Genomic DNA, 18,463 nt, shown 5'->3' on the forward strand with positions numbered 1-18,463 from the left:
ACTGGAAAAACCACAGCCTTGACTAGACGAACCTAGTTCTGACTGTAGGGACCTTTGTTGGCAAAGTGATGTCTCTGCTTTTTAATATGCTGTCTAGAACTGCCATAACTTTTCTTCCAAGGAGCAAGCGTCTTTTAATTTCATGGCTGCTGTCACCATCTGCAGTGATTTTGGAGCCCAGGAAAATAACTGTCAGTGTTTCCATTGTTTCCCCATCTATTTCCCAAGAAGTGATGAAACCAGATGCCATGAATTTAGTTTTTTAAATGTTGAGTTGTAGCCAAGTTTTTCACACTCCTCTTTCACCTTCATCAAGGCTCTTCAGTTCCTCTTAACTTTCTGCTATAAAGGTGGTGTCTTCTGCCCACCTGAGGTTATTGATATTTCTCCTGGCAATCTTGATTCCAGCTTGTGCTTCATCCAGCCCGGCATTTCGCATGATGTACTCTGCACATAAGTTAAATAAGCAAGGTGACAATATACAGCCTTGATGTACTCCTTTCCCAATTTGAAACCAGTCTGTTGTTTCATATCCAGTTCTAACTGTTGCTTCTTACCTGCATACAGCTTTCTCAGGAAGCAGGTCAGGTGGTCTGGTATTCCCATCTCTTGTAAGGATTTTCCACAATTTGCTATGATCCACACAGTCAAAGGCTTTAGCGTAGTCAATGAAGCAAAAGTAGATGTTCTTCTGGAATTCTCTTGCTTTTTCGATGATCCAACGGATGCTGGCAATTTGATCTCTGGTTCCTCTGCCTTTTCTACATCCAGCTTGAACATCTGGAAGTTCACTATTAATGTACTGTTGAAGCCAGCCTGGAGAATTTTGAGCATTACTTTGCTAGCATGTGAGATGAGTGCAACTGTTTGGTAGCTTGAGCATTCTTTGGCATTGCCTTTCTTTGGGATTGGAATGAAAATTGACTTTTTCCAGTCCTGTGGCCACTGCTGAGTTTTCCAAATTTGCTGACATGTTGAGTGCAGCACTTTCACAGCATCATCTTTTAGGATTTGAAATAGCTCAACTGGAATTTCATCACCTCCACTAGCTTTGTTCATAGTGATGCTTCCTAAGTCCCACCTGATCTCACACTCCAGGATGTTTGGCTCTAAGTGAGTGATTACACCATCGTGGTTATCTGGGTCATTAAGATCTTTTTTGCGTAGTACTTCTAGATATTCTTGCCACCTGTTCTTAATATCTTCTGCTTCCATTAGATCCATTCTATGTCTGTCCTTTATTGTGCCCATCTTTGCATGAAATGTCCCCTTGGTATCTCTGATTTTCTTGATGAGATCTCTAGTCTTTCCCATTCTATTGTTTTCCTCTATTTCTTTGCATTGTTCAGTTCAGTTCAGTCACTCCGTCGTGTCCAACTCTTGCAACCCCATGGACTGCAGCATGCCAGGCCTCCCTGTCTATCACCAACTCCCGAAATTTACTCAAACTCATATATATTGAGTCAGTGATGCCATCCAACCATCTCATCCTCTGTCATCCCTTTCTCCTCCCGCCTTCCATCTTGCCCAGCATCAAGGTCTTTTCAATTGAGTCAGTTCTTCGCATCAGGTGGCCAAAGTATTGGAGTTTCAGCTTCAGCATCAGTCCTTCCAATGAATATTCAAGACTGATTTCCTTTAGGATGGACTGGTTCGATCTCCTTGCTGTCCAAGGGACCCTCAAGAGTCTTCAACACCACCACAGTTCAAAAGCATCAATTCTTCGGCAGTCAGCTTCCTTTACAGTCCAACTCTCACATCCATACATGACTAATGGAAAAACCACAGCTTTGACTAGATGGATCTTTGTTGGCACTGTTCACTTAGGAAGGCTTTTTAAAATCTTTGCTTGGTATTCTTTGGAACTCTGCATTCAGATAGGTATATCTTTCCTTTTCTCCTTTGCTTTTCTCTTCTCTTCTTTTCTCATCTATTTGGAAGGCCTCCTCAACCAACCATTTTGCCTTTTTGCTTTTCTTTTTCTTGCGGGGGGGGGGGGGGTAATGCAAAAAGGAATATTTCTCAGCCACAAAAACACCACATTTGAGTCAGTTCTAATGAGGTGGATAAACCTAGAGCCTATTATACAGAGTGAAGTAAGAAAGAAAGAGAAAGACAATTATCACATATTAACACATGTATATATGGAATCTAGGAAGATGGTACTGATGAACCTATTTTCAGGGCAGCAATGGAGACACAGACATAGAGAACAGACAGGTGGGCCCAGGGCAGGCGAAAAGAGAGGGTGGGTGGGATGAATGGAGAGAGTAGCATGGAAACACATATATTGTCATATGCAAAAGAGACAGCCAGTGGGAATTTGCTGTATAATGCAGGGAGCTCAAACAGGTACTCTGTGACAACTTAGAGGTGTGGCAGGTGGGAGGGAGGTTCAAGAGGAAGGGGACATGTGTATACCAAGGGAGGATTTATGTTGATGTATGGCAGAAACCAACACAATACTGTAAAGCAATCATCTATCAATTAGGAAAAAAAGGAATACTGGAATGGTTAGCCATTCCCTTCTTCAGGGGATCTTCCTGACCCAGGGATAAAACCCACATCTGCAGATTCTTTACCATCTGAGCCACCAGGGAAGCCCTGTGTAAGAAAGCTACCAAGGTAAAATTAAATGAATTTTCCTAATCTTTACTCTTTATGGTTTTACAGAAAATACAAAGGAATAGTTAGGAATTATTTCAACAAATTTCTTCATTTCTGCTCATTACCAGAACCAGGAAGACCTCTAGAATTTTTGCTTAATATTTTAGTATTTAGGAAAAGAATAGGATTTCAGAGAGAGAATCAAACCCAATGCCAATGAACTTATAGTATCAATTAATACTTAACACTGGGTTTAACACATCATCCTTAATTGTACAAGAGTGAAAGCTTTCACCCAAGGATCAGGAACAAAATAAGAATGCTCGCTCTTGCAATTTCTATGAAACATTTTAATGGAGGTTTCAGCCATGGCAATTAGGTAAGAAAAATAAATAAAAGGCATCTTTATTGAAAAGAAAGAAATGAAAATATTTGTTTGTATATTACATGACCTTATGTAGAAAATCCAAAAGAATCTACAATAAGAACAAAAAATAACTAATTTATGAGTTCAGGTTTAACACTGCAGGATAGGTCAATACCCCCAAATCCATTATATTCCTAAACACTAGCAATGAAAAATCCATACATAAAATTAAGAAAACAATTTCATTTACAATATCATTAAAAGAATAAAATACTTAGGAATTAATTTAAAAAGTGTAAGACAAATACACTGAAAATTTAAAACGCTGTTAACAAAACTGAAGATGTAAATGAATGGATAGACAATATGTTCATGGACTAAGAGACATAATACTAATAAAATGACAATAATTCCCAGATACTGTATGCAATGTCTGTTGCTGTTGTTTAGTCATTAAGTCCAACTATCTGTGACCCCGTGGACTGAGCCCACCAGGCTCCTCTGTTAATGGGATTTCGCAGTAAAGAATACTAGAGTGGGTTGCCATTTCTCTCTCCAAGGGATCTTCCCAAGCCACGGATTGAACCCACATCTCTTGCATTGGCAGGTGGATTCTGGGTAGATTCTTTACCTCTCATCCACCGGGGATGCCCATGCCAATGTTTACCATAGCACTATTCACAATAGCCAAAAGGTGGAAATGACCCAAGAGCCCACCGAGAGAAGGATGAATAAACAAAATGTAGTACATACATACGGAGAAGGCAATGGCATCCCACTCCAGTACTCTTGCCTGGAAAATCCCATGGACGGAGGAGCCTGGTAGGCTACAGTCCATGGGGTCGCGAAGAGTCAGACATGACTGAGCGACTTCACTTTCACTTTTCACTTTTATGCATTGGAGAAGGAAATGGCAACCCACTCCAGTGTTCTTGCCTGGAGAATCCCAGGGATGGGGTCGCACAGAGTTGGACACGACTGAAGTGACTTAGCAGTAGCAGTACATACATATAATGAAAAATAATTCAACCATAAAAACGAATCATGTTTTTATGGTCATAACACATGCTACAACACAGATGAAACTTCACAATTCTACGCCTAGTGAAAGCCAGACACAAAAAAACATTTACTGTATGATTCCTTTTTAAAAAAATTTTATTGCAGTACAGTTGATTTACAATGTTGTGTTGGTTTCAGGTGTACATGTATGATTCTATTTATATGAATAGTCCAGAAAAGACAAAGCCATAGTGACAGAAAGTAGATTAGTGATTGTAAGGGGCTGGGGTAAGGGCAAAATGGGGAGTGACTGTTAACGGGTACAGGGTTTCCTTACAAGGAAATAAAAATGTTATGAAATTTGAAAAGGCAGTGATGGCACAATGCTGTGAATAAACTAAAACCACTGAATTGTACTCTTTAAAAGGGTAGATTTTGTGGTATGTAAATGTCGCAACATAAAAAAAAATTTTAAGGTGAAAAGGCTGAAAAAGAATTGAGATATAAATTCAAGTTGAAACAATGAGTTAATATACTTTACAGTAACAAACATGCTAACAAAGGATCAAAAAATTTATCAACACACCATGCTAGTGACAGTATGGGGTAAAAACAATAATTTTTGTTGAATCATAATGCCAGAAAGTATAATTTGGCAATAATGATCAAATCTAAAAGTTGACACACCTTTTGAGCAATCTATGTATACAAATATATTCAGATTATATAATTGCATATATACACAAAACATCTATACAAAAGTATCAGTGGGGCATTGATTTTTGTATGGGAAAAGTTTGAAAACACATATATCCTTAGTGATGTACAAAATATTTATAAAAGGATATATATACACATGTTCTTTTTATATATATCCTATACACACACACACACACACATTAACATTTTAACTAAGAGGAATAAGAAGACTAGGAGTAGGGGTGAAGAAAGATTTTTTCTTCACTTTTCTTCTCTTTTCATTGGATATACCTTGGTACATATTGAATTTTATACAATGTATATGCATTACCTGTTCAATTAACTACTTAATTTTAGGAAGCAATGTGACAACAGCCAGGGGGGAAAATGTGATATATAATGCAACAGCTGCAAGTTTTATTTTTATTCATCAACTCATAGCTAGTATTTAATAACCAGAACTCAACAAAGGAATAACAAGTAAGTTTAAAAGCCATTCTAAAACATATTTTAAATTTCAGAATTAAACTAATTAGCCACAAAGAATATTACTAAACGTTTTACAGTGTTCTTCAAATATGATAAAGTAGAACAACTCTGAAACAAAATCTTAAGAAAATGGAATTTATCTTATTGCCTTATGTAGAGAAAAGGGTTGCTATATCAGGCCCAAGGCTGCTTTGGCTAGAAGAGTCTTAGGCATTTGAGAAATTGATTTTGGGATCGTTCTCACCATTCCCTAACTGAAAGGGTTGTTTACTCTTGGCAAGACTTTGCAGAGACAATGAACTTTATGCTGAACACCTGTTTTCCTTCTGCGAGTTTGGAAATTTGGTATGTACAGGATAGAGGGTGTCTATGTGAACAACCACCAGTAAATAACTGTGGTGAAGCCCAAATAGTGGGCTTCCCTAGGCAGAAAAACTGAATACTTGTTGCTACATTTTCACTGCCAAGTGAAAACAGTGCTCTGTGGACACCTCTTGGGAGGAAGATAGTACAAGGAAATCTAAAGATGTATTCTTCTAGACAAACAGCCTTATAATCTGACTATGGATCCTGACTTATTACATATAATAATATGTATGTATGTACATATAAATATGTATGTACATATAAATAAATCTTAGGTACAAGGTGCTGAGCCTTGTGAGTCTTTCTAGAGAATTTCTCAACATGGGTAGTGAATGGGTTTAGAGACTTCCAACATATTCTGCTTAGCAGGAAAATTATTTTTTGAATAATGTGTCATAAAAACTAAGTTTGCTGTCTGTATGTTAATCCTGCTTTTAATTTGTTGACATCTCTAAAATGCATGTGTATTTATTTTCTTTGTTGATCTAGTTTTCTGTTAGGTCTTACATAGTAACCTTCCAGTTCAAAGGGTTTTAAAATAAAAATATTTAATATCTCTCCCTTAAGCAAAACATAATTTAACAAATGAACAAGGGATAAAATGTGAAGAAGAAAATATTGACAAAAGTACAAACAAAATTCTTCTTAAGTATTCAATATCAGTGTGAAAGGTGACACTGACTGAAGAGTACTTTTGGTTTGTATTAAGTATTATTACTTAAAGTTTTCAAAAATCTCCCCAAATTTGCTATACCCATATAAATATACACAGAATATAAAGCCAAATAAAATGTTTCAAAGTACAGATGAAAATCAACTACAGTTCAAAAATGAGAGAAAAAAGATTTTTATAATGTATTAAATTATGCACCATTTGATTTTTTAAAAATGCACAGGTATAACTTCTACTTAAACATCTCCAAAGATACTTTAGGTGGGGTGAAAAATGTTAAGATTCTGCTGTTCTGGCTATTTATCTTTAGGAGAAAGAAGATTTTTTAACAAAAGAAGTTTAGAGCGAAGGAACAATTAATTTAAAGTTACAGAATTATAACTGTGAACACATATAAATCTGGTCACTAAAAACACAGTCACTCAATTAGACTTCAAAAATGACTCTCTGATTATATGGCATTGTGTAAATGACCACTGGTGAGACAGAGCCTGTAGTGAAAGCTATTCATTTTAACTTAAAAATGAAATGTATTTCAACATTTCTGCTTTGTAAAAGCATGGAAAAAACAGAAAACAAAAAAGGATAGTATGTTTCATTTACTTTAGTAATTACAGCTCAATGACAGAGCATCATAAGTACAATGTATTAGAGAAAATAATGCTGTGATTTTTATACCTGTATCAAAACCTGAACAGGAAAAACAGAATTATATATGGTGATGAATGGAACTTACATAAGTTGATGTTTCCAAGCTGTCTGTGTTAACCAGTACTGGAGGAGGATTTGCCTTAAAGAAAGAATTGTAAAAGTATTAGGCTTAACAGGAAAATTGGCACATTACATATTAATGGTCACAAATATTAGAAGCATATGAAAGATTTGCTATTTCTTAAATTATAATTTTATATGAAGTTTTCATATGTTAAACAATGTATCCAGTTTCTAGCACCAGTGGAAAGAATTAGATATATAGGCAGCTATTACATTTGAGAAATGGATGATTATTTCCGCTACAACAGACACAATTTTGTTAAGATTTGTGAAGTTCACCATTCTCCTCAAAACAATTCACAAATATTTTCTAATATAACAAAAAACTCATCCAAATTTCTTGGCAATCACTTCTTTTCTAGTCTCAAGGATCTCCTGAAGATTCCAACATTTCATCACCCAGAAAAAAAATTCTGTCTCATACTGAACTGTGTTTAAACACTGGGGGAAAGGAGCCATACAAAGAAATCCATCATAAACTTTAATTAGAATACTGAAAACACATTCAATGTAAAAGCCCTCAATTGTTATCAACTGCAATTACTGCTTTTCATCTGTTATTCTAGACCACGGACAGAACAATTAATGGTCAACCACTCCCCACCCCTCCAAAAACACAAGCAGAGTAACATAGGTATAATTAAGTTTGGGATGAAAAAAGCTTGGTTTTCTGCTTAAGCTGGAAAGGGTTTGTTATGAAGGTGGAACAAAATTTTAAAAATAAAATGCAATTATTACCAAATGAAAACCAGACTGGAACATACTAGAAAACTGATGTGACTCCTCTTAAAATTCTTTCTTTTGCATATTTAAAAATATATAATTACCAAGTCAAACGACATTTTCAGAGAATCAAAAAGATGACTATCCTTTAAATAAATTTTAAGAGATATGCTTGCATAAATAATTGTACTGTATGCATCTAAGCTACATGAAGCAGCAAGTTAAAAATGAGTGGGGACAAGGATTACAGTAAAGCACAGGGAACTATAGTCAGTGTATTAAAATAATCTATAATGGAAAATAATCTGAAGAAGATATATATACACATAACTAGATCACTTTGCTGTACGTCTGAAACAATAAAAAATCCTGAAAAAAACAAACAAAATGAGTAGGCAATACTGTATTAAATACAAACATAATACTAGCTACTTTATGTGCAGCCCTACCTTTAATGATAATAGTCTATTTTCCAATGATACAATGAGAATCAAACCTAATACTACATGTGAGATTGCTAAAAATACTATTTGTGAGAGACATTTAAGATTTTATGAACATTAGGAATTATTCATTTCCCAATGACTACTGGGATCTCAAATTGATATTTTTAAATTAAAAAATTAATGGTACAACTTCACCTTACTTTGCTTAAGCAATTACAGAGGAAGGCAAGAAAGAACAAGGCTATTTAAACTTACAAAAGAAGCTATAATCTTTAAAAATTACGGCAAGAAAACCATCTGGCTTCCTCTGCTCGTTTATTACCAAAAATATAGTGGAAAAAGTTGGCTTTCACAAAAGTCTAACTTATACCAAAATTATCACAACCCTAGCTGCTCATGATCACCAACTCATCATCACTGTATATGTTACCTTTTGATTCTAGTTATATAAAAATCTGGTATTGAAATACATATAAATTATACAAAGTGTTAAATTTCCTTCAAGATAGAATGACGACAATGAGAGATTAGGAGAAGGAGGGGTAATGGATCATATAAGTGCATGAATTGAGGACTGCTGTAGTTGGGTGATAAGTATACATGGGAGTTCACTGTACTACTTCCTATTTGAACAGTTTTGAATTTTTTCATAAACTACAGCAAAACAATTATATTGAGTCAAGTACTCAATTGTAAGAGGTTAATAATGAAGGCAGTTGTAAAATACTATGGGTTAAAGCTGTTATTAAGATATTAGCATTCACATAATAAAACTAATTTCAATTTTAAAGTTCAGTTCTGAAAAAAGAATACAGACTAGTAAAAATAATTTATAATTTTGGTTTAATGAATATGATTAGATAATTAATATATGTACAATCAGTTTATTTGTAGATGTATCTTAGAAATAATCTGAGTGAATGACCACACCTGAAGGGAAAGCATAGACTTGAAACTGAACAGAAACTCAAATTGAGGATTAAAAGAATTTCATTCAAAACTAATGTCAGATTAAGCAATTTGAAAAGACCTATCACAAAATGTAGTCTAAAACAAGAGCCTATGTACTTGCAGCTCAAGAGGCATGATCTGATGGCCTCAAGTTCAGCCACCAAAATAATGTTAAAAATATTTAAGACTGTGTTAGCAGGAAGAGAATTAAAACATTTATCTTAAAATACATTATACTTTTACTTACTAACTTGAGGATTTCTAAATTCTTATAGAATACAGAAAGGGTATCTGACAAAGTAGTAATTCATCCCTCTCAAACCTGGAGGTGGTGGGAATGAGGTAGCCCAATGGGCTTGGAGGGTACAGTATACAACTCAGAAAAACACAATACCTTAACACCAAAGCCAGAACAAGTACTTTAGATAGAAGAGATACAGAAAAATTTGGCCGCGGAATTTGCTACTTTCAGATAGCTGAAATAAAGAGCACTAAAACAAAAAATACAGTAGCAAATTTGACTAGTTTAAGACCTTGGTGTCTATAACTAGGAGGGAGATAGCAGAACAGATAACACGGAATTACCAGCTTTACTTAGGGAGGAAACAAAGTAACAGCAATAAGACTTGAGGATAATCTATGTGAAAGTTACTTGTTGACTAGTTATTTAAATAACCTTAAATGACACATCAAAAAGCATGATTCTAGATCTCTCTCTACCTCCCTCTACCATTCAATGACTTTGAATATACAGGTAAATCACAAGTACTAATTATTGAAACTTATTTCTTCCGTCTATAAAGAGACATACCTTTAACCAAAAGGACTGTGTGACAACTCAGTAAAGTAATATTAAAAACAAAAGAAAAAACTGTGTTGTAAACCACAGAAACCTGTTGCTAATCCATTATACTTACTAATAGTATATACCATTGTGTATGTCTCAACTTAGACAATAATGAAATCCTATGATTCACTTAGAAATGTGGGGGTGGGTGATAGGAAAGGGGCAGGATATACCAGAAACAGAAACTAACCAAACCCTAAAGAATATGACCCAAGAATTAATAATAAGACTTAAGAAACATAGTTTTGATCATCCAACTTTTAGAATGTTATTTCATTAATAAAGGGCCTTATAAGTCTGCTGCTGTTAACATACTGCAGCATCCTAATCCAATTTCAGATAACAATATTACACCTTAAAAATCTTGTGTTAAAAATAATTCTAAGATTCAGTTATTTAAAAACAGGCCAAAATTAGTTTAGAAAACGCTTTTATGCTGTATACTGTATTTCTCCTCCTTAGCATTTATCGAAGTTTCATTATATTATTGGTTTAATGTCAGTCTCTTTCTCCCCTACTAAATTATAAACAAGTATTTCTCCAATAAAGAATTCATAAACCCCAGACAGTAGTACATCTTGGATTCTAATTTGGCACACACAGCATTGAAAGTTAAATGCTAACATGTTAGTGACTACTATAAGTTAAACTGACTATAAAAACAAATATGATGAATTCTGGAATGATGACAGAATAAGAAGTCCCACAAATTTGCTTCTCCACCTAGATGACGACTGTACTGGCAAAATGCAATTGCCAGTGTGACATGAGTATTTTGGACTTCTGTAGTCTATTAAGGGCTTGCAACTTCTAGAAGTTACCAGATGTCAAACTGTGGTTAATCCAGTCAATTTCAATTCTCAGCAGTGTTGAAGCTACCCAACTCCCATCCTTCATAATTTGTTCCTAGAGCAGCTGGCACAAAGCCTGCACAAGCCAGGGCAAAGTAGGGAGGGAGTAGGCAGCCAAAAGGGACCCTGTTCTTCAAATATAGGGAATCTGTGTTCTGATTGCTACCTCTGATCACGGAAGTTTCAAAGAGGTAGTGGCCATTATTGCTGAGCCTCTCCCAAGTAATGTAAATCCCTCCCCCTCTGGCTGAAGTGACTCCTAGGAGATTTAAAGGGCAAGTGTCTCCTCCCATAATTTCATTTGTCTCTTTTTCCCCTTTCAAGAATCAGACACTGAAGATTAAAATATTCAAAAACAACCACATATATGAGGGAAAGCACAAAGTCACTGCGCATGCCTGGGGAAGATGCAGGCATAGAAAGAATCAGAGAAGATTTTAAAGTTATCTCATAGGCTGATTTTTAGCACAAAGATAGCCTACAGCAATCAAAAAACCAAAAACAAACCAGCAAACTTTAGAAAAGTGGAGAATCTGATTTCCAGAAAAATCATAAGATTCAAATGTCCAATTTCGAACAAAAAAAATCAAAAGGCATGCGAAGAAATAGGAACATATGTTCCATTCAAAGGAGGGAGAGTGAAGAAAAAAGAAACCGTCTCTCAAAAAGAGCTGGTGGCATATCTATCAGACAAATGATTTAAAGCAACCACTGTAAAGATATCCAAAGAACTAAAAGACAAGGTGCACAAAATTAAGAAAATAATGTATGAACAAAATGGAGAAAGCAATAAAAGACAGAAAACCTAAGGAGAAACCAAAAGGAAATTCTGAAGCTGAAAAGTACAGTAACTGAAATGAAAAATTCACTAAAGCAAATGTGAGCAGGCAGAAGAATTAGGAAACCTGAAGATAGGATGACATAAATTATTAAGTCTGAGAACAGAAAGACTGAAGAAAAGTAACCAGAGTCTAAAGAGACTTGTGGGCCATCATTAAGCAGACCAACAAACATATTACGGGAGTCCAAGAAGAGAGAGATCAAGGGGGAAGAGAGAATATCTGAAGAAATAATGGGTAAAACATCCCCAAATTTGATGAAAGACATGAATATAAACAATCTAAGAAGCTCAAAAAACTCAAGGTAGGATGAACTCGGAGAGATTCACACTCAGACACATTAAAATCAAACTGCTGAAAGACAAAGAGAAAATTGTGAAAGCAGTACAACAAAGTGACTCAATATACAAGAGCTCCTTTGAGGTCAGGAAACAGTGGGTGGGTATATTCAAAGTGCTAAAAGAAAAACACTGTCAACCAAGAACCCAGTAACTGGCAAAACAATCTTTCAAATATGAGGGAGAAATTATGACATTCTCAAATAAACAAAGTTGAAGATCATTACTTATAGACTGGCCCTGAAAAAAATGCTAAAGTGAATCCTACACGTAGAAATGAAAGGACACAAAGACAGTAACTCTAGATGTCTGAGGAAATAAAGACCTTGGTAATAAGGACAAATACAAAAAAACCTCTTCATTATCTTAATAGTGTTTTGTAACATCACTTTTTGTTATCTACATGATTTAAGAGACTAATATTTTTTAAACTATATTTTAAAGAAGTGGGCATGTTAGTCACTCAGTCATGTCTGACTCTTTGTGACCCCTTGGACTATAGCCCATGAGGTTCCTTTACCCATGGGGTTTTCCAGACAAGAATACTGGAGTGGGTTGCTATGCCTGATCCTGGGTCAGGAAGATCCCCTGGAGAAGGGCATGGCAACCCACTCTAGTATTCTTGCCTGGAATTTTATATTTTAAAAGTTAGTTTAAAAGTGAATTATTCATACAGAAGTGATGTCAACATCAGTAAATAACTAAAATCAATTACTAGCCCAGAAATTAATATTATGGTAACTTTGCTTTGTAATTTCACATTTATTTTCTACATAATTTAAAACATGAATGCATTTAAAAATTGTTATTTACATTTTTGTACATATAATGTATAAAGTTGTAATTCTGTGACATAAACAACTGAAAGGGGTGGGATGTAACTGTTAAGAGGAGCAGAGTTTTCATATATCACTAAAGTTAAACTGATATAAATTCTAATTTGAGTGTTGTAATTTCAGGATGTTAAATGTAATCCCCATGGTAACCACAGAGAAATTAGCTACAGAATATACATAAAAAGAAAAATGAAAGGAATTTAAACATTTCATTACATATATAAAAAAATCAACCAAACAAAAAATAAGACAGTAATGCAGGAAATGCAGGAAATAAATCTGTAATAAATGTAGAAAATAAATAACAAAATGACAGAAGCCTCTCCTTATCAATAATTACTTTAAATGCAAATTGCTTAAACCCTCCAATCAAAAAAAAGCAGAATGGATAAAATCACACGACCCAACTATGTTTTCTGCAAGAGACTTCATTGAGATCCAAAGATGCAAGCAGGCTGAAAGTGAAAGGACAGAAAAAGATATTCTATGCAACTAGCTACTAAAAGATAGGAGTGACTATATTAATATTAGATAAAATAGAAGTTAAATTTTAAAAAGTTACAAGGGACAAAGGACAACATTATATATTAGTAGAAGGTTTAATACAGTAAGAAAATAAAACAATTAACATTCATGTACCTAATGCTATACCATCAAAATCTCTGAAATACAAAGTGACAGAATTAAAGAGAGTAAACAAATAATAGTTGAAGATTTCAAGGCCCTGCTTAAAATAATGTGTAAAACAGCCAGACAAAAGATAAGTACAGAAAAAGACTTAAATGCCTCAATAAACCAATCTGATCTAACAGACATATTTGGAACACTCTGACCAACAACAGGATATATTCTTTTCAAGTGCACTTGGATCATTTCCAGAATATACCATATGTTAGGCCACAATTACGTCTCAATAGATTTAGTAAGAAAGTTGTCATATAAAGTTCAGTCGCTCAGTCGTGTCTGACTCTTTGCAACCCATGAATCTCAACATGCCAGGCCTCCCTGTCCATCACCAACTTCTGGAGTTTACTCAAACTCATGTCCATCGAGTCGGTGATGCCATCCAGCCATCTCATCCTCTGTTGTCCCCTTCTCCTCCTGCCCCCAATCCCTCCCAGTATAAGGGTCTTTTCCAATGAGTCAACTCTTCACATGAGGTGGCCAAAGTACTAGAGTTTCAGCTTCAGCATCAGTCCTTTCAATGAACACCCAGGACTGATCTCCCTTAGGGTGGACTGGTTGGATCTCCTTTCAGTCCAGGGACTCTCAAGAGTCTTCTCCAACATAACATGTTTTATGTCAAAAATGGATGAAGACAGTAAGCAATAATAGAAGCAAACTGGAAAATTCACCAAGTTGTGGAAATTAAATGACATACTATTAACCAATGAATCAAATAAATAATAGAGAAAATGAGGCCAATAGCTGTTTTTTTAAAAGATCAACAAATTGACAAACTTTTAGTAAGATGGACTAAGGGAAAAGGAGAGAAGAATAAATTACTAAAATCAGAAATGAAAGTGGGAACATTATTGTTAATTCAACAGAAACAAAAAGGATTATAGGAGTTATTATGACCAAGTGTAAGCCAACAAACTGGATAACTTACACAAAACGGAAAAACTCCTACCAATGCCGAATCATGAAGAAAAAATTTTAATACTTTATAATTAATAAGGAAATTGAATCAGTAATCAAAAATCTCCTGACAAAAGCCCTTGAAATCTGATTGTTTTCCTGGTGAAATTTACCCAACATTTGAAGAACTACCATCAATTTTTATCAAATTCTGCCCCAAAATTGGAGAGGAAGGTATACTCCCCAACTTATGCTTTGAGGCCAGCATTATCACTATAAGAAAACTGCACACCAATATCCCTTATGTATACTGATCCAAAAATCTCAAGAAAAATTGAATTCAGCATTATACTAAGAGTTTTATATACCATGACCAAGTAGGATTTATTCCTGGATTGCACAGATGATTCAACACAGGAAAACTGATCAATGTAACATACCACATCAATAGAATGAAGAAGAAGGAAAAAAAAACCCAACATGATCATCTCAATCTATGCAGGAAGTATGTGACAGTATTAAATATTTTAACTAAGAATATAAGGAAACCACCACAACGTAATAAAGGTCATATATGAAAAACCTACAGCAAACATCATACTTCCATGGTGAAAGACTGAAAACTTTCCCTCTAATATCAAAAACAAGTCAAGCTGGCCCACTTTCACCACTTCTATCTAACAAAGTATTGAAAATCAGTCAATTAAACAAATAAGAAGAAGAAAAATTATCCAGCAGCTTCAGCTGCAAGCAACAAATTCTGGTAAATTCTCTTTTCAATTTTTATTCTATTATAAATATTTTCTATTTCCATGCTATGGCTTCTTAGACATACTCATCATTTAAAAGTAGACATTAAATTTCTAAATACAAGAGATTTTAAAGTGTCTTTGATATTAATTTCCCATTCTGATATTATTTTCTCATTTAAATGTTTTCTTCTCTGTAATCACCCTCTGTTTTTTTCAGTCTTCTAACTTTATTGAAGTTTTCAATGCTAAGTCAAACATCTCTCTTGGTAAATGTTACATTGTATTTGAAAACATGTGGGTTATTTTCAAGTTTCTTTTGATACTGATCTCTAACATAATTCTACAAGGATAAGAGAACAAACTCTGTATGATTTCAGTATCTTTAGACCACCCATTTTTTCCACCTGTTCTTATGTCCCTGGATATGTTCCAGTGTCTCCTCCTTTACAATCTATGGGAATTTGAACAGAATTTGTATCCTACTGTTGTGTGAAAACTGTATAAATCTTGATTATGATGAACTGGTGCATAGTGCTTTTCAGGACTACTATATCCTTCTACTTCTCTGTATATTCATTCTATTAATTTTTGAGAGTTTAATACTGAAACTCCCAACTAAAAATTTTAATTTATCTACTTAAAAAATAACTGTAATATGTAGTGGAACTACATATAACCATGTTCTGTATTTTCCAAGTCTCTTGTAAATGTTATCATACTTTCATAATTTTTAAAAAAGGCCAAAACAAGCGGTACTCTGACCCTCCTTTCTGTTTCCCTGTAAAGCATGAAATAAATTTTCCAAATGAAAAAAAGAAAATTATCTGTCTGCAAATAATATGATCATATACGTAGAAAAAGTCTGTTAGAATTAATAAACTTAGCAAAGTGGCAGTATATGGTCTAAACACAAAAATCAGTTGCATTCCTATATACAAACAAGCTGGAAAGAAAACAAAAACAATTCAATTTACAACAGCATCAAAAAGAATAAAACAGTTAGGAATGAACTTGCCAACAAGTGAAATATCTGGGCAATGAAAACTATAACATTGCTGAAAGAAATTAAAGACAATAGGAATAAATGGAAACACATTCCTTGTTCATGACATCTTAATACTGTTAAGATGTCAATACTACCCAAAGCAATTTATAGATTTAATACAATTCCTATCAAAATAACAATGATGTCTTTTGCAGAAATAGGAAAACCCATCCTAAAATTCATATGGAATCTCAAGGGACCTGAATAAACAAAATAATCCTAAAACCGACAAAGCTAGAGAACTTAAACTTCATTTCAAAACTTACTATAAAATTACAGTATTCAGAAGTTTGGTATTGGCATAAAGGCAGTCATATGTCACTGGAATTGAATATACAGTGCAGAAATAATCCCACATATATATAGTCAAATTATTTTCAATTATAAGGGTGCAAAGACCATTTGAAGGGAACAAGACAGCCTTTTCAATACACAGTGCTGAAAAACTGGATATCCAAATGCAAAATAATGAAGCCTAACACCTAACACCATATACAAAAATTAATTTTAAATGAATCCATGACTTAAATAAAAGACCTAAAACTATAAAACCCTAAGAAGAAAATACAAGATAAAAACTTCATGACACTGCATTTGGCAATGATTCACTGAATATAACACCAAAGGTGCAGGCAACAAAAGAAAATATAGACAATTTGGACTTGTTAAAAATTAAAAATTTTGTGCATCAAATGACACTATCCACAGAGTAAAAAGACAACCCACAGAATGGAAGTCAATATTTGCAAATCATGTATCTAATAAAGAACTAATATCCAGAATACACAGAGAATTCCTAAAACTCAAAAGAAACCAACAACACAATTCAAAATGGGTAAAGGCTATTTCTCCAAAGAAGATATACAAAGGGCCAATAAACACATGAAAAGATGTTCAACATCACTAATCACTGGGGAGCTGAAAATCAGAACTACAATGAGATGCCACGTTATACCCATCAGTTTGGCTAACAATATGAAAACAGAATAAATATAAGGAGTGCTGCTATAGATGTGGGAAAATTGGAACCACTGTACTTCATTGGTGGGAATATAAAGTGCTACACCACTGTGGAAAATAGTATGATAGTTCCCCTAAAAATTTAGTTACAAAATAATCCAGTTATTACACTTTCAGGTATACACTCTAAAGAACTGAAGGCAGGGTCTTGAAGAGGTATCTGTACACCCATGTTCATAGCAGCATTATTCACAATAGCTAAAATGTGGAAGCAACTTGAGTTGTTCACTGACGAATGGATAAGAAAATCTGATATACACATAAAATGGGGTATTATTTAGCTTTCAAAAGAAGGTATATTCTGATGCTACATATGTATACAGCATGGATTAACCTTAAGGACAGTATGCTAAGTGAAATCAGCTAGTCACAAACAGACATATACTGTTATGATTTCACTTATCTGAGGTACTTGAGTCAAAATCACAGAGAAATAATGTAGAATAGTAGTTGCCAAGGCCTCGGCCAGGAAGTGAGAGGGGAGAGGAAGGAATGGGGAATTCAGTGTTTAATGGGTACAGAGTTTCAATTCTGCAAAACGAATAAAAACTTCTGCAGATGGATGATGGTGATATAAAGACACCAATATGAATGTACTTAATACCACTGAACTGTAAACTTAAAAATAGTTAAGGTGGTGTAATATACATTATGTGTCTATTACAATTAAAAAAGGAAAAAATATGACCTCAACCTAATTATTAAAATGCATCAAACAAACACAAATTGCAGGTATTCTACAAAACATCTAGCCTGTTCTCTCGTAAAAGGCCACACACATGAAAGACTGTGGCGCTACTTTAGATTAAAGTAGATTCATGAACACTAACTGTGGTCTTGGATGGACAAAGGACCTGTTTTTGTTTTTCATACAAAGAACATTACTAGGCTACTGGCAAATAGAATTATGGTCTGTAGTATTATGTTGCTTCCCTTGTGGCTCAGACAGTAAAGAATACACCTGGTAACACAGGAGATCTGGGTTCAATCCCTGGGTTGGGAAGATCCCCTGGTGAAGGGAACTGCTACTCACTTCAGTATTCTGGTCTGGAGAATTCCATGGACAGAGAAGCCTGGCAGGATAGCCAACTTTCTGCTTTAGATCACTATATTATAGCAGTATTTTTCCTTCTCAGGAAGATATTTAGTATCATAAAGTATTAATATTTAGGGTAAGGGAACATGAGTAAAACTTCCTTTTAACTGGTATACAAAAAAATCATACTCAATTATATAAGAAGAGAAATGATGAAGCAG

The 18,463-nt window shown here is 34.4% G+C and overlaps 1 protein-coding gene across 12 annotated transcripts in view; it reads right to left on the reverse strand.

Moving 5' to 3' along the window:
- The window catches only part of DLG1 (discs large MAGUK scaffold protein 1), a 261,150-nt gene that overhangs the window by 114,494 nt on the left and 128,193 nt on the right, over positions 1–18,463 (reverse strand). For all 12 annotated transcript variants that reach the window (XM_043473294.1, XM_043473302.1, XM_043473301.1 and 9 more), the window contains one exon: positions 6,940–6,993. In XM_043473294.1, the coding sequence (XP_043329229.1) occupies positions 6,940–6,993 (54 nt within the window). The remainder of the gene's footprint in view (positions 1–6,939; positions 6,994–18,463) is intronic.

The sequence above is a fragment of the Cervus canadensis genome, chromosome 7, assembly GCF_019320065.1.
Source record: "Cervus canadensis isolate Bull #8, Minnesota chromosome 7, ASM1932006v1, whole genome shotgun sequence".
NCBI classification, from domain to species: domain Eukaryota; kingdom Metazoa; phylum Chordata; class Mammalia; order Artiodactyla; family Cervidae; genus Cervus; species Cervus canadensis.